This window comes from Schistocerca americana, chromosome 4 (assembly GCF_021461395.2).
Source record: "Schistocerca americana isolate TAMUIC-IGC-003095 chromosome 4, iqSchAmer2.1, whole genome shotgun sequence".
In the NCBI taxonomy this organism is placed as follows: domain Eukaryota; kingdom Metazoa; phylum Arthropoda; class Insecta; order Orthoptera; family Acrididae; genus Schistocerca; species Schistocerca americana.
This window is the reverse complement of record NC_060122.1, coordinates 644,884,116-644,906,604: the sequence shown is the minus strand read 5'-3', so window position 1 is coordinate 644,906,604 and position 22,489 is coordinate 644,884,116. Positions and strand designations below refer to the sequence as shown.

Genomic DNA, 22,489 nt, shown 5'->3' with positions numbered 1-22,489 from the left:
GCTCACAGTTTGTGGCGTCTGCAGGTTATCTTTAGTGGCTGTCGTTGAGTGGCCATGTTCTTTCAGACGTGTTGGAAAAGCTCATTTATCACAGTTACTCAGCCAGGAGGCATCGATGTGTTCCTTGTCCCTTATAGTGAAACTCCTTCGTGTCTGGATTGTGTAGACCTTGGAAACATGTCATTTCTACGCGCGTTTAATGGAATATTCAAAAATCTAAAATTGTAAATCATGCCCCCTCACAACTAGGAATTTTTGTGAAAAGGAGTATTTAACTTAATATAATTTGCCAGCAACTATTCTGTATAATATAATTGACAGTATGGTCCCACACTAATATAACAATTTCATTTTCATAATTTGTAACATCTGCCATCTATCTCCATATGTAACACCTCTGTTCTTCTTAGACGTAAACTCTTTGGTCAAATCCTCTGCTCTCAAATGTAAACACGTTATGAGGGCATGTGCTTCTGAAGGTAACTAACAACTACAATGCCACTAATTAATAAAAGATATAATATGAGGAGCGCCGGAACAAAACCCGATATAACCACTTTCGCTATATTCGCGTGTTTGAGCTGTAGGGGGGAGATACGGGAGTAATAATACATGCTGCCACAAAATAATTTTCAGCACAACGCGACATCAAATGTTTCATGGTGTGTTCCTTCTTTTTATAGCCTGTGGAGCCATTTAGAGATCACTGTTCGTTACTTTCTGTATTAACAGCAAATGCGGATTTATCGGTTTTTGTTCCGGCGCTCCTCATATGCAATTACCAATAACTATCATGGTGGCTAATGTACAGCTAACGTGTAAAGGACGAAATACATTTGTGACGAATGTGATAAATGTAATGTGGAAACTATATGGATACACCAGCTATATGAAAGTTCTGTAATATCTTACAACACGTTGCTTAGCCACTCCGAGATGTTTCATTTTGTCTGCTCAGTCATCGTAAATTACGTGTGTCGGATATGCACATTAATCTCCAATACTTTGTATGGAAACGTGTACACGAATGTAAAGGACCTGAAGGTGGAAACAAAGCCCGAAAACAATTGCGTGTTAAATAAAATCACCTTCTTCTGTGATTGGAAGTGGTCATTATTTTAGACCCTACAAAGGAAGGATTACGGAGTTCAGCTGCATCAATTATCAATAAAATATACACATCAAAAAAGTTTTGCATCACCCCGGTTTCCAGATCTCCTGAAGATAGACGTTGAATGTGGATATTGTATCACTGACTCAGTCCCTTTGACTGTTCAGAGATGTCACTAAACCCGTCAAAAGGTGTAAATATCCATGCATGAGCAGCGCCTATTAGACGGAGGGGGTCCGACAGCGGATCAGTCCCAGCCACTCCACCAGGAAGGAGGTACGCTGCTCGTGTTGTCTGTAGTTAAACCATGCTTAGACGGTCAATATCGCTGTTCGATCACGTCGCCGGCCGGAGTGGCCGAGCGGTTCTAGGCGCTACAGTCTAGAACCGCGCGACCGCTACGGTCGCAGTTTCGAATCCTGCCTCGGGTATGGATGTGTGTAATGTCCTTAGGTTGGTTAGGTTTAAGCAGTTCTAAGTTCTAGGGGACTGATGACCTCAGAAGTTAAGTCCCATAGTGCTCAGAACCATTTGAACCATTTTCGATCACGTCGGCATTGTTACATTGTGTCAGGAACAAAGGATGTGTAGGCGTCTCGGAGTGAACCAAAGCGATGTTCTTCGAACACGGAGGAGATACAGAGAGAGACAGGAACTGTCGATGACATGCCTCGCTCAGGCCGCCCAAGGGCTACTATTGCATTGGATGATCGCTACCTACGGATTATGGTTCGGAGAAACACTGACATTAACGAAACCATACTGAATAATGCTTTTCGTGCAGCCACAAGACGTCGTGTTAAGAAACAAACCGTGCGCAGTAGGCTGCATGATGCGCAACTTCACTCCTGACGTCCATGGCGAGGTCCATCTTTGCAACCATGACACCATGCAGAGCGGCACAGATGGGACCAACAATATGCGGAATGCCACTCTGGATTGGCATCACGTTCCTACACCGACGAGTGTTGCATTTTCCGTCAACCAGACAATTGTCGGAGACGTGTTTGGAGGTAACCTGGTCAGGCTGAACGCCTTAGACACACTGTCCGCCGAGTGCAGCAAGGTGTAGCTTCCCTGATGTTTTGGGATGGCATTATGTGGGGCCGACGTACGCCGCTGGTGGTCATGGAAGTCGCCGTAACGGCTGTACGATACTTGAATGCCATCCTACGACCGATAGTGCAACAATATCGAGGCGTTCGTCTTTATGGACGACAATTCGCGCCCCCATCGTGCCCATCTTGTGAAAGATTTCCTTCAGGAAAACGACATCGCTCAACTAGAGTGGCCAGCATGTTCTCCAGACACCAACTCTATCGATCATGCCTGGGATAGATAGAAAAGGGCTGTTTATGGACGACGTGACCCACCAATCACTCTGTTGGATCAACGCCGAATCACCGTCGAGGAGTGGGACAATCTGAACCAACAGTGCCTTGATGAACTTGTGGATAGTATGCCAATACGAATGCAGGCATGCATCAATGCAAGAGGACGTGTTACTGTTCATTAGAGGTACCGTCATGTACAGCAATCTGGACCACCACCTCTGAAGGCCCCGCTGTATGGTGGTACAACATGCAATGTGTGGTTTTCATGAGCAATAAAAAGGGCGTAAATGATGTTTATGTTGATGTCTGTTTCAATTTTCTGCCAGGTTCCGGAACTCTCGGAACCGAGGTGATGCAAAACTATTTTTGATGCGTGTACATTGTCAGCAACTACATACCGATTTTCGTTGAGTGGCGAACTGCGATAGCGTCGCATTGTGGTGCCTCCAGCTGAACAGAGTCCGTGTGGCTAGCTGCGGTCCGCTTTGCAGGTGCGGTCGGGCGCGGGCACGGGCGACAACTACACGTCGACGCTGTACCGCGTGAGCGTGCGCGGCACGGCGGGCGGCGCGCCGTGGCGGCGCTCCCTCATGTGCAAGTGCCTGCCCGCCGACCCGGAGCAGCGGCAGGTCTTCAAGTCCGACCTGCTCTTCCGCAACGAGGTCGCCTTCTACACTGAGGCGCTGCCCGCGCTTCTGGAGTTCCAGGTATGTCACGTCTCCTTGCGAGCAGAAACAACCGGCATGTACACTCATGCTCATAAGTTAAGGATAATGCTGATACATGATGAAACAACGCTTTGGTGGGCGATTTGCTGGTTTAAATCACCTCGGGGTATGACCATGCGGTGCATTTGACCTGCGGCCGTTGCACGGTGGCTCTGGCAGCAGTCTAAACACGCAGAGGTGTGTTGGTGCATGTTAGAGTACCGTGCAGCGAGTAAGTGTGCAGACGTTTTCATACGTGGTAATGGTGACTATGAGTTGAAAATGGCTCAGAGAACACATATTGATGACGTTATGAGGGGTAGAATACTAGGGCGACTGGAGGCTGGTCAAACACAGCAGGTCGTATCACGGGCCCTCCGTGTGTCACAAAGTGTGATCTCAAGATTATGGCAACGATTTCAGCAGACAGGAAACGCGTCCAATCCCTACGCTACAGTACGGGACACCCACAGTGTACAACACCACAAGAAGACGGATATCTCACCATCATTGCCCGCAGACGGCCAGGGAGTACTGCATGTAGCCTTGCTCTGGACCTTACCGCAGCCACTGGAGCAGTTGTCTCCAGACACACACACTCTACAGACGACTGAACAGACATGGTTTATTAGCACGGAGACCTGAAAGGTGCAAACCACTGACCCCTGGTCACAGGAGAGCCCGTAAAGCCTGGTGTCAAGAACATAGTACATGGTCATTGGAACAGTGGTCCTAGGTTATGTTCACGGACGAGTCCAGGTATAGTCTGAACAGTGATTCTCGCCGGGTTTTCATCTGTCGTGAACCAGGAACCGGATACCAACCCCTTAATGTCCTTGAAAGGGACCTGTATGGAGGTCTTGGTTTGATGGTGCGGGGTGGGATTATGATTGGTGCACGTACACTCCTTCATGTCTTGGACAGAGGAACTGTAACAGGTCATGTGTATTAGGACGTTATTTTGCACCAGTATGTCCTCCTTTTCAGCGGTGCAGTAGGTCCCACCTTCCTCCCGATGGATGATAACACACGACCCCACCGAGCTGCCGTCATGGAGGAGTACCTTGAAACAGAATATATTAGCAAATGGAGTGGCCTGCCTGTTCTCCTGACTGAAACCCCATCGAGCACGTCTGGGATGCTCTCGGTCGACGTATCGCTGCACAGCTTCAAACCCCTTTAACACTTCAAGGGCTCCGACAAGAACTGGTGCAAGAATGGTGGGCTATACCCCAGCAGCTGCTCGACCACTTGATACAGAGTATGCCAACCCGTTGTGTGGCCTGTGTACGTGTGCATGGTGTTCATATCCCATTTTGATGTCGGGGTATATGCGCAGGAAACAGTGGCGTTTTGTAGCACATGTGTTTCTGGACAGTTTTCTCAACTTATCACCAATACTGTGGACTTATAGATCTGTGTCGTGTGTGTTCCCTATGTACCTATGCTATTAGCGACAGTTTTGTGTAGTGCCACGTTGTGTGATACCAAATTCTGCAATTATCCTTAATTTATGAGCATGAGTGTATGCCACTGTGCAGCACGTCCACTCCTAACTGAGGCACCTCCACTACTCTCAACGCCTACGAAACCTTGTTCTGCCCTCTCGTCTCCTATACCTACATTGCCTGGCTATCTGTTCAGTCTTAACCAAAACAACTCCACTATCAACAATACCTCTCCTCTCCTATTCCTACATTGCCTAGATATCCTATCTACCAAAGGGATATATTAATCCCTTCAAATCATTGAATGTTAAGCACTCCATCTTGCCTTTTGCACCCATTTATCTTTCCCACTTGGATCCTCTGCTATCTTGACAAATTCCTAGCCCTCCTGGCTCACATGTACCACTCCTGTATATTCTACATCTTCCGCAATCTCGAATACAATAATTTCATTGTTGCTCCTCTAATGTACAATCGCTGTATGCTACCGGCCTAATATTGTCATATCCCATCAACCATACAGTTAACACACAGCTCACTCTTCTCTCACTTAAAATTCAACCCATTGCATCTCCCACGGTAGGTGAGGGACGCCAGCACGGTGCCTTATCATGTCCAATCGTAGGGCTAGCTACCTTCTGTAATAAAAAAAAAAACTGAGCGAAGTACACAACGGTCAACTTGAAGGGACGAGCTGTGACGTCTGCACGGTTCAAACGGCGAGAACAATGAAGTGAAAAAAGTGGGGTAGCGTCTTTGATCAACAGTCAAAACGCCCTCGGTCCCAGGCTCAATACCACTCACTGCTTCAATTTTGAATAAAAATCATCAGCAATGGCGGCCGAAGTCTTCCGGCATAAGAAGTCACCCTCATTCTACCAACGGCGTTGTCGAAGAGGGCAGAGGAGCGGACGGAGGTTCAGGACACTCCGTTCCCTTTAGGGCGGGAAACTGCCCCTACAAGGCGGAACAATCAGCAATTATCAGCGGCACGAGCATGCAGAAGGCAATGGAAGCCACTGCAGCCGCGAGGAGTAGCCGCGCGATCTAAGGCGTCTTGTCACGGTTCACACGGTTCCCACCGTCGAAGGTTCGAGTCCCACCTCCGGCGTGTGTTGTCCTCAGCGTAATTTAGTTTAAATTAGATTAAGAGGGGTGTAATCTTAGGGAACGATGAGCTCAGCAGTTTGGTCCCATAAGACCTTGCCACAAATACCAAACCACTGCATTAAAGACACGTAACGTGTATCCGCAGGACATGTGGCTTGTAACTGTAAAAGTCTCACGATGACCTCTCAACTGACCATAATGAAAACACTGAATGAACAATGAGAGAGTAACGTTCTACGAGTCGGGGCGGTGTCGGGGGAGGGGGGGGGGGGGTGCCGGAAGTTAGAACGTTGTGGGGCAGCTAGAAAATCTAGAAATGGAAACGGTAAGGCTCAATGTAGATAGATATAGGCAACAGTGAAGTGAAATGGAAAGAACACGATGATTTCTGTTCAGGGTAATATCAACAACAGCGGAATATAAGATAACATGAATAGGGTTTAGTATGAGTTGGAAGTAGGACAAAGGATGAGTAACTGTCAACAGTTCAGTGATAGAGTTCTTCTCATCAAAATCGACAGCAAACCAACACCGACAATAATAATTCAGTTATACATGCCGACGTCGCAAGCAGAAGATGAAGAGATAGAGAGCTACGGGGATACTAAACGGGTAAGTCAATACGTAACCGGAGCTGAAAGTCTAATACTCATGGGAGATTGGAATGCGGTTGCGTTGGAAGGAGTAGAAGAAAGGGTTGCGGGGGAATGCGTGCTTGGTGCTAGGGATGAGAGGAGAAATACTAATTGAGCTCTGCATTAAATTTCATTAAATTTCAGATGGTAGCAGCAAACACTATGTTCAATATTCACAGATCACAATTCGATAATAATGAGGAATAGACTTAAGTTTAAGAGACTAGTCAGAAAGAACCAATGAGCAAAGGAGTAGAATCGAAAGTACTAAGGAATAAGAGGTATGCTTGAAGTTGTCTGAGGCATAGATACTGCGACAAGCAATAGCTCATTAGGCAATTCAGTTGAAGGGGAACGGACGTTTATAAAACGGCTGTCACAGAAGGTGGAGAGAAAAGTGTAGGTATGCGAGGTGTCGGGGTGGAGAAAAGTTTGTGCCTCTTTAATTCAGACGAATTTTGCATGAGAACGAGAAATGCACTCGATCCCCTCCTTATCTACCAGCTAATTAATTATTCGCGCAACGGTAATGGAAGGAAATGATGGTGGATCCTGCTAGTTGGTAAAATAAGGAGTGCACACACAATAACTTAATAAAAATCGTAATCTACCCAAAAAAAGAGAACTTTCTCATAATAAACAACAGAAAATGGGATTCTGCCTATATCTACCAAATGATATGCGGATTAAATATTACAATGAGATTTATTATGTATCAGAACATAAATGCACATGATTGTCGACACACACAGTAGGTTAAAGGTTAGGGTATACTGAAATATTATGGGAATAAGAGTTGGCTCGAGAACAAGGTGCTCCTACTCTCTGTGATGCAACAGAATGACGATAATGACTGTAGGTCCTAATGAATCAAATATTAATCTTCCGACTATATAGCAGTATTGCAATTAGTAGTGAGAGCTCAAATGGGATCACATGGAGAAACAAGCAAGGTGGACTTGTAGCAAAGAGAGCGCACGTGCTGCTGAGGGATTCAGTATAAAATTGATAAGGTCCTACAATGCCGGAGCCGCAAAATACTATACCGGTACTGAAGTCTGCAGCACGTCGTCGGTAGGCAGCGTCCTGATGATGTAGGCGCCGACTTCTGCCGTGCAGCAACTCTGTGTCAACCCCCGGACGCGAAGGCTGTCTGAGAATTCTAAGTTCTTCCGAAAACGAGCGAACAAGTCGCAAGACCGTCCGACTCCGAAGAAGATCATACCTCGAATCCCCTGCCCGCGCAACGTAAGAGCGAAGCCAACATTGCTCTACTCCCTACTCTCCTCGAAAAACTACGAATCAGCATTCAGTTCTGATTCCAAAATTCCCCCACATTGTCTCAGAACATCATTCGCGCCAATAGCGACAGTTCCCTCCATTTCCGAGCAGGGTTTTATGACATCAACTAGCCTCAGTTTAAGTTGACCAGTCGTGCCTCTGCTATTCAGCTGAGGTCACTGAACTTGCCATTTGACCGGCAACGAAAACAACCTGCCTGGACCACCGGCCATCCGGCACCAGACAGTTGCACCCAGCAGGGCACAGTCCACAAGTATTCTCAGAATCAAGAGGCCAATGCAGTCAGTCGGTGCCAGGAATCATCGTTCCGAACGTGCCGGAACGGTAAACACATAAACTGTGGCCATACCCAGACGTCTCACACTTCGTTTCACCCTGCATACAATAGGCGAAACTCGACCGTCGTCAGTCGTTCCCCCAGGCGCTTAAGCCTATTGTACGATTCCCTCAGAATCAGGGAATTGGAGACCCCAACCAGAAACGCAGTGTGCCGTGTGCTCCGATGCTCGCCTCGCACAGGCCACCTAGGGAAGTAAAACAAGATGTTTAGGAATCAAGTGAAAAGTATTTTTTGAGCTCTCAGTACAAGTACTCTCATTACAATAACCTTATTCGGTCTGTTACTACCGTGCAGTGACATAGAACATTAATAAAATTGATGAAAATGAGAGTAGACACGCAAAAGAGGGCATGGAACCTCTCAGGTACAAGGAAGATAACTGTGAAGAAACAATGGGCGGCGGAAGAAATACTTCAGTTGATCGACGAAAGAAGGAAGTACAAAAGTGTTCAGGGAAATTCAGATGTACAAAAATACAAGTCACTTACGAACGAAATAAATAGGAACATCTGGAAGATAAGACGAAACGGCTACATGAAAAAAATTGAAGAAATCTGCAACTAAATGAATGACTAAATGAAGGACTGACGCAGTGTACAGAGAATCAAGGATGGTAACACTAAGAGTGCTACGGGAATTCTACTGTTAAATGCAGAGGAGAGAGCAGACTGTTGGAAATAGTGCATTGAAGACCTCTATGAGGGGGATGACGTGCCTGCTGACGTGACAGACGAAGAAAACAGATGAAGAAACGGGAGTCGGGAGGGATAGGAGGCTCCAGTACTGGAATCAGAACTTAAAAGTGCTTTGCAGGACTTAAAATCAAATAAGGTGAAGAAACAGATAACTATCCACCAGAATATCTAAAGTCATTGGGAGAAGTGGCAAAAAACGCTTATTCACATTGGTGTGCAGTGTGTGTGAGTCTGCCAGTATACCACCTGACTTCCGGAAAATCATCATCCGCATCATTCCCAAGACCTCAAGAGCCGACAGGTGCGAGCATTACCGCACATCTACTTAACAGCTCGTGCATCCAAGTTGCTGACAAGGATAATATTCAGAAGAATGGAAAAGAGAATTGAGGATCTGTTACATGACGATCAATTTAGCTTTAGGAAAGATAAAGGCACTGAAGAGGCAGTTCTGACATTGCAGTTGACAATAGGAGCAGGACTGAAGAAAAGTCAAGACACGTTGATAGGATTTATCGACGTGGAGAAAGCATTCAACAGTCTAAAATGGTGCAAGATGTTCGAAGTCCTGGGAAAAATATGGGTAATTTATCGGAAAAATATTGGAGTACACAATATACAGGGTGGTCCATTGATCGTGACCGGGCCAAATATCTCACGAAATAAGCGTCAAACGAAAAAACTACAAAGTACGAAACTTGTCTAGCTTGAAGGGGGAAACCTAATGGCGCTATGGTTGGCCCGCTAGATGGCGCTGCCATAGGTCAAACGAATATCAACTGCGTTTTTTAAAATAGGAACCCCCATTTTTATTACATATTCGTGTAGTACGTAAAGAAATATGAAAGTTTTAGTTGGACCACTTTTTTCGCTTTCTGATAGGTGGCGTTGTAATAGTCACAAACATATGGCTCACAATTTTAGACGACAGGTAGGTTTTTAAATTAAAATACAGAACGTAGGTACGTTTGAACATTTTATTTCGGTTGTTCCAATGTGATACATGTACCTTTGTGAACTTATCATTTCTGTGAACACATGCTGTTACAGCGTGGTTACCTGTAAATACCACATTAATGCAATAAATGCTCAAAATGATGTCCGTCAACCTCAATGCATTTGGCAATACGTATAACGACATTCCTCTCAACAGCGAGTAGTTCCCCTTCCGTAATGTTTGCACACGCATTGACAATGCGCTGACGCATGTTGTCAGGCGTTGTCGGTGGATCACGATAGCAAATATCCTTCAACTTTGAACGTGCGGTCCATGGTATGGTGCTTCGACGACCAATTCACCTGTCATTAAACATTCTATTCAATACCGCTTCAACTGCACACGAGCTATGTGCCGGACATCCATTATGTTGGAAGTACATCGCCATTCTGTCATGCAGTGAAACATCTTGTAGTAACATCGGTAGAACATTACGTAGGAAATCAGCATGCATTGCACCATTTAGATTTCCATCGATAAAATGTGGGCCAGTTATCCTTCCTCCCATAATGCCGCACCATACATTAAACCGCCAAGGTCGCTGATGTTTCACTTGTGGCAGCTATCGTGGATTTTCCGTTGCCCAATAGTGCATATTATGCTGGTTTACGTTACCGCTGTTGGTGAATGACGCTTCGTCGCTAAATAGAACGGGTGCAAAAAATCTGTCATCGTCCCGTAATTTATCTTGTACCCAGTGGCAGAATTGTACACGACGTTCGAAGTCGTCGCCATGCAATTTCTGGTGCATATAAATATGGTACGGGTGCAATCGATGTTGATGTAGCATTCTCAGCACCGACGTTTTTGAGAGTCCCAATTCTCGCGCAATTTGTCTGCTGCTGATGTGCGGATTAGCCGAGACAGCAGCTAAACCACCTACTTGGGCATCATTATTTGTTGCAGGTCGTGGTTGACGTTTCACATGTGGCTGAACACTTCTTATTTCCTTAAACAACGTAACTATCCGGAGAACGATCCGGACACTTGCATAATGCCGTCCAGGATACCGAGCAGCATACATAGCACACCCCCGTTGGGCATTTTGAGCACAATAGCCATACATCAACACGATATCGACGTTTTTCCGCAATTGGTAAATGGTCCATTCTAATACGGGTAATGTATCACGAAGCAAATACCGTCCACACTGGCGGAATGTTACGTGATACCACGTACTTATACGTTTGTGACTATTACAGCGCCATCTATCACAAAGCGAAAAAAGTGGTCCAACTAAAACATTCATATTTCTTTACGTACTACACGAATATGTTATAAAAATGGGGACTCCTATTAAAAAAAAAACGCAGTTGATATCCGCTTGACCTATGGCAGCGCCATCTAGCGGGCCAATGATGGTGCCATGTGGTTTCCCCCATCAAGCTAGACGATTTTCGTTCTTTGTAGTTTTTTCGTTTGATGCTTATTTCGTGAGATATTTGGCCCGGTCACTATCAATGGACCACCCTGTATACAAGAACCAAAATGGAACAATAAGAGTACAAGATAATGAGGTACTCAGTTTAAAAAAGTGTAAGACAGGGATATAGGGTTTCGCCCTTACTGTTGAATCTACATATCGAAGAAGCAATGAGGGGAATAAAAGGAATGTTCAAGAGAGGGTTTAAAATTCAAGGCGAAACGATATCAATGTTAAGATTCGTTGATGATAATGCTATCCTCAGTCAAAGTCAAGAAGAACCACAGGATCTGATGAATTAAATGAGCAGTCTAATGAGAGTAAACCGAAATGAGAGTAAATCGAAGAAAGACGAAAGTAATAAGAAGTAGCAGAAATGAGAATAGAGAGAAACTTAATATCAAAATTGGTGATCACGAAGTAGGTGAAGTTAAGTAAATCTGCTAACTAGGCAGCAAAATAACCCATGACAGACGAAGCAACTAGGTCATAAAAAGGAGAATAGCACTGGCAAAGATGGCATTCCTGGCCAAGAGAAGTCTACTATGATAAAACGGGTCTTAATTTCAGGAAGAAATTTCTAAGAATGTACATTTGGAGCACAGCATTGTATGTAACTTGAGACATGGACTATGGAAAAACCAGAACTGAAAGAATGGCAGCATTTGAGATGTGGTGTTCTAGAAGAATGCTCAAAATTAGGCGGACTGATAAGGCCAGGAATGAGGAGATTCTCCGCAGAATTGTCGAGGAAAGGAAAATGTGGAAAACACTGACAAGAAGAAGGGACAGGATGATAAGACGAATATCAAGACATCACGGAATGACTTCTATGGTACTAGAGGGAGATATAGAGGTCAAAACTGTAGAGGAAGACAGAGATTGGAATACACCCAGCAAATAATTGAGAAGGTAGGTTGCTAGTGCTACTCTGAGATGAAGAGATTGGCACAGGAGAGGAATTCGAGGCGGGTGTTGTTATACCAGTTAGAAAACTGATGACTGATAAAAAAAACTCCCCGACTATGAATTTATTTCATCTCTGGTTGCTTTCTCCCGTTCCTATCCTAAACCAAGGTTCCCCAACTCACTTTCAGACTTTTCATACTTATTTCCTCTTCAGGCCAGGCGGTTCTCAGACCGCAATCCCTATGTGTGACAAGAGGGACGGAATAAAATACTGACTGAGGGGTCATGCACTATGTCACGGCTTCCATTTTCGTCTTCCCCGTCCTACAAGGATTCGCTACAGCTGATTAAATTCCCTCTCCCACAAGTCTCTAGAACATCGGCAAAAACCCTATGAATGCCGGAAATTTGAAAATCAACTTCATTGTCTCTCTAATCTTTTAAACCCCCCAGTTTCTGCCATGCCTACATCAACATGATTTCCCCCCCCCCCCTTCCCTATTTCCTCCACCTACCCACCCTTCAAATCCTATCATCCTATTACAAGCAAATTTCAACAGGCCACCCTTTCTAACTCATAACTACACACTGACTTTTATCCACACTAGTCCTCAGATCCTCCTTAGACCGAAATCCCTATACATCTCCCAGTTTCCTAATCATCATAAACCCTCCCCTTACCGATCAGGCACTTCCCAGCCCAACATCACCACCCTCAATCCCAAAGACAGTGATCAATACATTTTTTCCATCCCTCCATCATCCCTTTCCGCTCTTAAGGCACTTACTGAAAGGTGACCATGAAATTGGCCGAAGCAGCTCCCTCGTCTGCATCACAGCACCAGCAATTACATCATCACCTGTGTGTGTTTATTTTATAGTAACCAAATTCTATTGTATTTTGTTCCAATTAATATATTCGTATTAACTGCACAAAACCTTGTGTTATTTAGGTCATATATCAAACTAGTCTACTAAGAAATTCATCAGTGGAGTAGTACACTTAAGTAGCCAATAAATCCTTCAAGCTCATCTTGAATTTAACTTTATTAGTAGTCAAGCTTTATACAGCTGCTAGTGTGTTGCTGAAAATATGTGTTAGTGAATAATGAGTATCTTCCTGGATTAAAATGAATAGCTTTATTTCGTTAAGAAGATAATTCGTAATTCTAGCATGCATTCCATAAACTGAGCTTTTGGTTTGAAAAAGGGATCATGTATTATTACAAGTTGCATTACGGACTTAGTACCTGAATACTGGGAAGCAGTGGTTAGTATCCGCAGTTCCTTGAACAGACCTCTGTAGGACGTCTTTGAGTTCACAACCTAAATAATTCCTATTACACGCTTTTGCACACAGAAAATGTGGTTCGGTTAAATAAGTTGCCCAAAAAGTGGTCCTGTATGGCATTATGGAACAAAAACCAAGCGAAGTATGTAAGATATTTGTTTTCTATTACCTATGTCTGACAACAGCCGCATTACAAATAAAGATTTATTCAGGTGCTTAAGCCGCTCTGTGAGTTTATCCTGTCAACTGAATGTTATATCAAGTTGTAAACCCCGGATTTTTACACTATCAGCCTCTTATTACTAACTGCTATCACGTTCTATATAAGAGTATATACATTTGGCGGCAACCTTTCAACTTCTAAATTGAATACAATGTGTCTTTTCAAAGTTTTGGTCAAACGTCGTTTGGTATCCGTATCGTTACAGAAGATGAGACCTGTTGCTAGCAGTACGAGCCAGAAACCGAGTGACAGTCAATAGTGCAATGTTCATTATCTTTCCCGCCTCTCAAGAAAAAGTCGGTTGACATAATATAAGGTTAAGCCAATGTTGATTCCATTTTTCGACAGAAGATGCTTGATCCATCACGAAGCTCTACACGAGAGAAACGGGGAAGACGATGTACACCATGCTATTGACTGTCGCTTGTTCTCTAAATGGTATTGCTGGAACTAGGTCTCATCTACTGTAACAAATGGGATATCCAAAAACGTATGACTCCAGTGCTTCGAGCAATTTCACAAGAAGCGTTTGCTGACAGTTTATAGCATCTTTATAAGCGATATCAGAGCTGTTTTGTAGCTAATGGTGATTATTTTGGAGGCTAGTAAAGATATTTTGTTTATAATTCTGATTTATTTATTTAATGAGACCATTCACCGAACTTTTCAGACGCACCTTGCATTAATGCCAATTACAATTTCACTAACCGATTTTTCTACAAGTGTACTCGATTTGTTATATATTTCAATTTTGTGCCATTTGCAAACGAAACATACGGTACTTGGCATCTGATGATGTTACTGATGGAAGATTATTAAGTTAAACAAGAAAAATTAACGGCCGTAAGTGGGACAAATGTGATTAGTTCTCATTTCGATGATTACCAATAGCTTAATGAACGATTCTTTCCCACTGGCACCCGATGGTTCGAGTTGTAGACATACGGTTTGAATCATTTTGTTGCATTTCCTGTTATACCATAGTATTCTATATTATTAAAAAACGTTATGTGATTTACTGTCAAAAATCACTGACACACGAAAGACTGTACAAGTAGGCTGTACTACATTCTCTAATGAAATAACTATATCCTCAGTGTACATGTACATCTATTACCATTTCTAAAATTATGAGAATGCTGACAAAAGTGAAACTGGATGTTAGTTTCACAGTATTTCTTTATCTTCTTTTTTTGTACAGAGACTTAACTCCAGTATATTGTAGCCAATCGGTAAATATCCCAGTAACAAAACAAAGATGTCTCGTACCTGAAATCCGAGGCTATTTTCGGTTTACTGGAAACTGATGCAAGTCTCAGAGTTCACCACTTTCCTCCCGTCTGGGGACGAGTGGAGGGCCTGAACAGGAGGATTTGTCTGTTCTGTGACGAGCTTGGATGGAATTTTCTGTGGTTGCAGGTTCGAATCCTGCCTCGGGCATGGATGCATGTGATGTCTTTAGATTAGTTAGGTTTAAGTAGTTCTAAGTCCAGGGGACTGATGACCTCATATGTTAAGTCCCATAGTGCTGAGCCATTTGAATTTGGAATATTCCTTAACCTGCGGTGCATGATGGCTACGTATAGACTCGTTATAATTGTCTCATTCATGAACTAAATACTGTACACTGCTCGGATAGCAAAGTACATGCGGAATGCACATTTGTCATTAGGATAAACATAGTTCAAAGACCTTCCGAGGAAAATCCACTATCTGTGAAACCACTTATTAAAATGGATGAATACCATCTTTTCCCTACAGCTTTACCCGCATATGCAATCAACAAATATATTGAAACACGTCTTCTCACCCTCTGTGTCCACCTCTTCCTCTCTCTGAATGACCACCTCATCCCTCCGTCAGTTTATATCCTCCTCTTCAGTCTCTGTCTCTTTATCTCCTCCTCCACCTTTCTTTGTTCATTTTCTCCACTCCCTCCCTCTGATGACATTCTCCTCCCCCTCTGCATTTCGATCTCTACCTCCTCCTCTTTCTTTTCTACCTGACCACTACCCCTCTACATCTTTCAACTGCCTAGCACATCTCCTCTCCTCCCCTCTCTCTGTCCATTTAATCCTCCCCCTTGTTCTGTTCATCCCCTCTATACATCTTACACTGTCCAAAGCCATGCTCATTGGCACTTGTAGCCCTGCAATACAAAATGGCTCTGAGCACTATGGGACTCAACTGCTGAGGTCATTAGTCCCCTAGAACTTAGAACTAGTTAAACCTAACTAACCTAAGGACATCACAAACATCCATGCCCGAGGCAGGATTCGAACCTGCGACCATAGTGGTCTCGCGGTTCCAGACTGCAGCGCCTTTAACTGCACGGCCACTTCGGCCAGCCCCTGCAATACAGTTCAGTAAAGCAGGCCTATATTATTCCCATAATAGACCTGTCACACTAGGGAGACTACATGTCAGAAGCTTGGAACACATTTACTTGCCTCTGAATATAGGTCACCATGCAAAGCAGGTCACCAAAACAAGCCATTACCACTTCAACACAACTTGACTGTCATGCAGGGCAGTCTACATGTTGAGGCCCAAAAAACTCTTTCCTCTGATATGGGGGCTGCCCTGCAAAGCAGGTTCATTCAGCAGGCCGATACTATTCCCATACAAAATGCCTCTCATGCAGGACAGCCTATACACCAGGGGCTGAAAGAAAAACACATTATTGCGCGAATCTCTGCTCCTATTGGAGCTAGGATGTTATAAACCACACAGTGCTGATACTTGTCAGGCCTGCTGTTTCTGTGCCACATTTGAATAAAGTCAATCCAAGGGTTTGGGAGGAGATCTTGGACATACACACATATAGTCTGCTTTATACATATATCTAACAGATAGCCAGTATTAAAATGGTAGTTATTAATCGCCAATATATGTCTATCCAACAAAGCAGTCACCTTCACATAACATTAGTAACTGAGGTTCGGTTTAAACTCAAAACAGGGAAATTTTCGACAGTACCTGGTACTTTGTTCCAGAGAGGAATGCTCTGAACAAAGTGGATTTTTACAGCCACAGTCAGAGTAATTGGGTCTGTGAAGGTTCAAAACCAGTCTGAGGACAAACTAAGAGTTAGTAGACTTAGATTACTGAACAGACATTTCTATCTCACAAACAAATCACGTGTATTGTCAAAACATAAATAAAGTGAGGCAGAATGAACGTCACTGCAAAATTTTTAGGTAGCGGAATGACTTGACACGAGTAGAGGCCCTTACTAGTATGGACGGGACTCTCCGCTATCTGTCACTCCAGGGAGAGCTCCCGACAGCTGGTTACTCAGTGTCTCTGTAGGTCTTCGCCATCCTCAGCCTTCACCATGCCCTTGCCTTCCACGCAAGACTAAGACCGACTGTCTAGTAGTGCTATACCACAAAACACATTTGTTCTTTTCACTCTTTTGATTGATTGTCCCAAAAAATATCCATAATAAACTAGCCTCCAGTAACCACTCGGTTCCCTTCAACTACACCATCGTGATAGACCCTTCCAGGTTAATTTCGCAATATACACTCCTGGAAATGGAAAAAAGAACACATTGACACCGGTGTGTCAGACCCACCATACTTGCTCCGGACACTGCGAGAGGGCTATACAAGCAATGATCACACGCACGGCACAGCGGACACACCAGGAACCGCGGTGTTGGCCGTCGAATGGCGCTAGCTGCGCAGCATTTGTGCACCGCCGCCGTCAGTGTCAGCCAGTTTGCCGTGGCATACGGAGCTCCATCGCAGTCTTTAACACTGGTAGCACGCCGCGATAGCGTGGACGTGAACCGTATGTGCAGTTGACGGACTTTGAGCGAGGGCGTATAGTGGGCATGCGGGAGGCCGGGTGGACGTACCGCCGAATTGCTCAACACGTGGGGCGTGAGGTCTCCACAGTACATCGATGTTGTCGCCAGTGGTCGGCGGAAGGTGCACGTGCCCGTCGACCTGGGACCGGACCGCAGCGACGCACGGATGTACGCCAAGACCGTAGGATCCTACGCAGTGCCGTAGGGGACCGCACCGCCACTTCCCAGCAAATTAGGGACACTGTTGCTCCTGGGGTATCGGCGAGGATCATTCGCAACCGTCTCCATGAAGCTGGGCTACGGTCCCGCACACCGTTAGGCCGTCTGCCGCTCTCGCCCCAACATCGTGCAGCCCGCCTCCAGTGGTGTCGCGACAGGCGTGAATGGAGGGACGAATGGAGACGTGTCGTCTTCAGCGATGAGAGTCGCTTCTGCCTTGGTGCCAATGATGGTCGTATGCGTGTTTGGCGCCGTGCAGGTGAGCGCCACAATCAGGACTGCATACGACCGAGGCACACAGGGCCAACACCCGGCATCATGGTGTGGGGAGCGATCTCCTACACTGGCCGTACACCACTGGTGATCGTCGAGGGGACACTGAATAGTGCACGGTACATCCAAACCGTCATCGAACCCATCGTTCTACCATTCCTAGACCGGGAAGGGAACTTGCTGTTCCAACAGGACAATGCACGTCCGCATGTATCCCGTGCCACCCAACGTGCTCTAGAAGGTGTAAGTCAACTACCCTGGCCAGCAAGATCTCCGGATCTGTCCCCCACTGAGCATGTTTGGGACTGGATGAAGCGTCGTCTCACGCGGTCTGCACGTCCAGCACGAACGCTGGTCCAACTGAGGCGCCAGGTGGAAATGGCATGGCAAGCCGTTCCACAGGACTACATCCAGCATCTCTACGATCGTCTCCATGGGAGAATAGCAGCCTGCATTGCTGCGAAAGGTGGATATACACTGTACTAGTGCCGACATTGTGCATGCTCTGTTGCCTGTGTCTATGTGCCTGTGGTTCTGTCAGTGTGATCATGTGATGTATCTGACCCCAGGAATGTGTCAATAAAGTTTCCCCTTCCTGGGACAATGAATTCACGGTGTTCTTATTTCAATTTCCAGGAGTGTAGCTGTCGTCTGGAAGCCATAAATGTTAATTTAAAAAAAAAAAAAGAGAAGCGCGAAAAGGACTCGCGTTCTATGGGTTTCAGCAGTGTCTCAATTATGTATATAAATAATAGTAATAATTTCGTGTGGCCCAGTGGGCTAGTACAAGTCCCCTATTATTGGATACCACTTCAGCGACTTTCGTGTCTGTAGTCTACCCCATCCAGCTGGGGGAATGGGACCTACAGTTTCGACGTGGAATTCGAATCGCATATCGTTTCTTGTTATTCCTCATGTAACTGAGAAGTGAAGCTAGACTGAAAAATCCGTGGTCCAACTGAGATTCGACCCCGATTCGCAGGCACGTCCTTTACCGCTAGAACACCAGGCCCGACATCTATAAAAATATTTCATCTATAGATTTTGATGAGTGTGTTAACGAATATCAAAATTTATGACGTATATGGCCGGATCTTTTGATCGCATTGACTTAGAAGCTTAAAGTTTTTACACTGTCAAGAAAACATAGCACTCAGCAATATGACATAAATTTCAACTTGATACGTCAACCCATTCCTGAGGAATAGGAGTTTTAACAGTCAGCTAGTCAGACTTTCAACAAATTGATCCTGTAAGGTTTTCGTTTTTACAGAATGAGGTACGAAGCTCTAAATAGAACACGTTGCAGCTAATCATGTACGAGTTTTCGTGTTGACAAATAGCCTCAATGTGCCTGAAGCTGCTGTGCTTTCATAACTACTCTAATAAGCGGACAAAAAAAATGCTTTCTGGTGCGGGTCGGGTGATACATAGGGCAGTTACGTTCTCTTTTATTATTTGAACCATCGGTTGGCTCAGCAACATGAACACAGAACGTTAATACGAGGGTTGTGAGTCCGAGTCGCTATGTGCACTATTTGATCAAGTCAAAAGTATCCGGACACTTGGCTGAAAACGACTTACAAGTTCGTGGTTACCTCCATCGGTAATGCCTGAATTCAATATGGTGCTTGCCTACCCTTAGCCTTGACGACAGCTTCCACTTTCGCTGGCATACGTTCCGTCAGGTCTGGAAGGTTTCTTGGGGAATGTTTGCCCGTTCTTCACGGAGTGCTGTATTGAGGAGAGGTATCGATGTCGGTCGGTGAGGCCTGGCACGAAGCCGGCGTTCCAATACATCCCAAAAGCGTTCTATAGGATTCAGGTCAGGACTCTGTGCAGGCCACTCTATTACAGGGATGTCATTGTCATGTAACCACTCCGCCACAGGCCGTGCATTACGAACACGTGCTCGATCTTGTTGAAAGATGCAATCGCCATCCCCGAATTGCTCTTCAACTGTGGGAAGCAAAAAGGTGCTTAAAACATCTATGTAGGCCTGTGCTGTGAAAGTGCCACGCAAAACAACAAGGGATGCAAGCCCCCTCCATGAAAAACATGACCATGAATTTTACTGTTGGCCCTACACACGCTGGCAGATGACGTTCACCGGGCGTTCGCCAAACTCACACCCAGCCATCGGATCGCCACATTGTGTACCGCGATTCGTCACTCCGCACAACGTTTTTCCACTGTTCAGTCGTCCAATGTTTACGCTCCTCACACCAAGCAATGCTTAGTTTGGCATTTATCGGCGTGATGTGTGGCTTATGAGCAGCCACTCTACCATGAAATCCAAGTTTTATCACCACCCGCCTAACTGTCTAGTACTTGCAGTGGATCCTGATGTAGTTTGGAATTCCTGTGTGATGGTCTGGGTAGATGTCTGCCTATTAAAATTACGACTCTCTTCAACTGTCGGCGGTCTCTGTCAGTCAACAGACGAGGTCAGCCTGTACGCTTTTGTGCTATACGTGTCCCTTCAAGTTTCCACTTCACTATCACATCGGAAACAATGGTCCTAGGGACGTTTAAGAGTGTGGAAATCTCGCGTACAGTCACATGACACAAGTGACACCCAATCATCTGACCACGTTCGAAGTCTGTCAGTTCCGCTGAGTGCCCCATTCTGCTCTTTCACGATGCCTAGTAACTACTGAGGTCGCTGATATGAAGTACCTGTCAGTAGGTGGCAGCGCAATGCACCTAATGTGAAAAACTTATGTTTTTGCGGGTGTCCGGATACTTTTTATCACACAGTGTAGAAATCTTTTATATTTTCAATTTTTAAGTTACTTATACTACAAATAAAACGAGATAACGCTCAATATGTTGTATTTATTAAAATTATGCTATGAGTATGAAAGCAGGAAGTAAATAAAAATTTGCGACTGTAAATTAATTTCCGGGTTGGAATTAAAAGGTGTACCCTTGAACTCCGTTTGTAAAATTAGATTCTTTTGTTGTTTTACACTTGATGATTTACACATCACAACAGGGAACGTACTATCACTTGGGGCTGCTCAAAGGTCAAAGTTCCACAAACGGAAGTCCTGTACGGTTACAATTCCTCCTTGAATAATTATTTGCAGTGTCCTCGAGGACACTGTTAGTACAATCCTTTCTTGGAAATTATTTGTAATCCCAAATTTTTTGCCTCTCCTTTTTATGCCTCTTGTGAACAAATTAATAAATACAATACACTGAGCATTATTACGGTTATTTGCAGTGCAAGTATCGTAAAAACAGAAAATATAGAAAACTCAAAAAAGTGTCCCCGTCATGATTGAACCACGACACTCTTAATACAGTTCTGTACTCTTTCCATTGCGCCAACCGCTACGTTGAGACAACGCTGCTATAAATGTCTAATATCTCACGGTACCAGCGCCAAGATTACTTTCTTTGTAGATGCTTTGCCATCTGGAACTCGTAAATTCTGTCATTTTTATTTCTGACCAAGTCCTGCAAAATCATAAATTTGAAAGAAATCAGTAATTAAGAGTAGGAACGTCCCATTGTAAGTGCGTCACAGCTTTTTAGAGCACATTCCCGTGCACAGGTCAGCTTTACTGGGTTCCTAGGTTTCCTAGGTTTCCTAGGCTCCTGAACGTGAGCGCTTAGCCGCTTTCCAGCTGCACCAAGCTTCTGTACAATACACAGAACGTTCTCTTCCGCAAGGGATCATTAGCCATGGAGGTATTTTCTCAGGGTGGCCGAGGAAAAATGTTTCCCTCGTTCCTCTTTAATCAATTACTGATAGGTACTGCGTTGGCACATGCCTTTCGAATAACACCCCACTGATTGAACCATCACAGTTAGTTGACAGTTTCCAACAGTTTCACAAACAATAATAATGTAGGCCGAAACAATGAATCAAAATTTGAGCCATCATCGGGATTCGAACCTACGTCTCGTACCTACTAACAAGGGAAACTCCCTGTCGCACCTCCCTCACATTTAGTGGTAAGAGGACCCATGGATAGCCTTTCAAAAACTGAATGCAGATCCAACATGAAAACAGGAAGAAGGTGTACTGCACTGTGAAAAAAAAAGAAAAATAGTGTCAGTGAACGGTTCAAGATGCAGAAGTGTAATTTAGAGGAGACCGTGAGGCACTTGGTGTCGTGGTAAAGTGGTTTTGGGGTTGGACTGCTAAGTGAGCAACACGTGTTCAAACCTCCCTCTTGCCAACTTTCTTTCCCGCTTTTCGCTTTATTAAAATTTATGTCTATATCGTGGTGTAACGTCCGTTTTCAACAGCGTAGTATAAGGTAGGGACCTATAATGACAGTTGATCCCGCGGAACTACTCTATTAGCAGTCGAAAGGATGTGGCTTTCGAACGGTAACCTCAAACGTTTGATGACAAGGCAACAACTAAACCAGATCATCCACCGGATACAAGGCGTTAGTGACAGCACGTGGGTCATATGATAGGAATCCCTTATCGACGCACCTAATCTGTAAGACTGGTTAGTGAGTGAGGTATACCTCCTTGCTTGTTGTAGTTCAATGGGAATTTGATTACTCCCAATGAGAACACAATAGTATGTCACATAAGCTGCAACAAATGGACGCAACAGTTTCACAATTACAAAGTTCCTCTGTGCTCTGTTAAAACATATGTTTTCAACGTTTTTAAAGTTGCGTTCC

General features: G+C 44.6%; 1 protein-coding gene across 1 annotated transcript in view; it reads left to right on the top strand.

The window, feature by feature from the left end:
* The window catches only part of LOC124613117, a 319,714-nt gene that overhangs the window by 164,526 nt on the left and 132,699 nt on the right, over window positions 1-22,489 (top strand). The window contains exon 2 of the mRNA XM_047141728.1: window positions 2,937-3,152. Within this exon, the coding sequence (XP_046997684.1) occupies window positions 2,937-3,152 (216 nt within the window). The remainder of the gene's footprint in view (window positions 1-2,936; window positions 3,153-22,489) is intronic.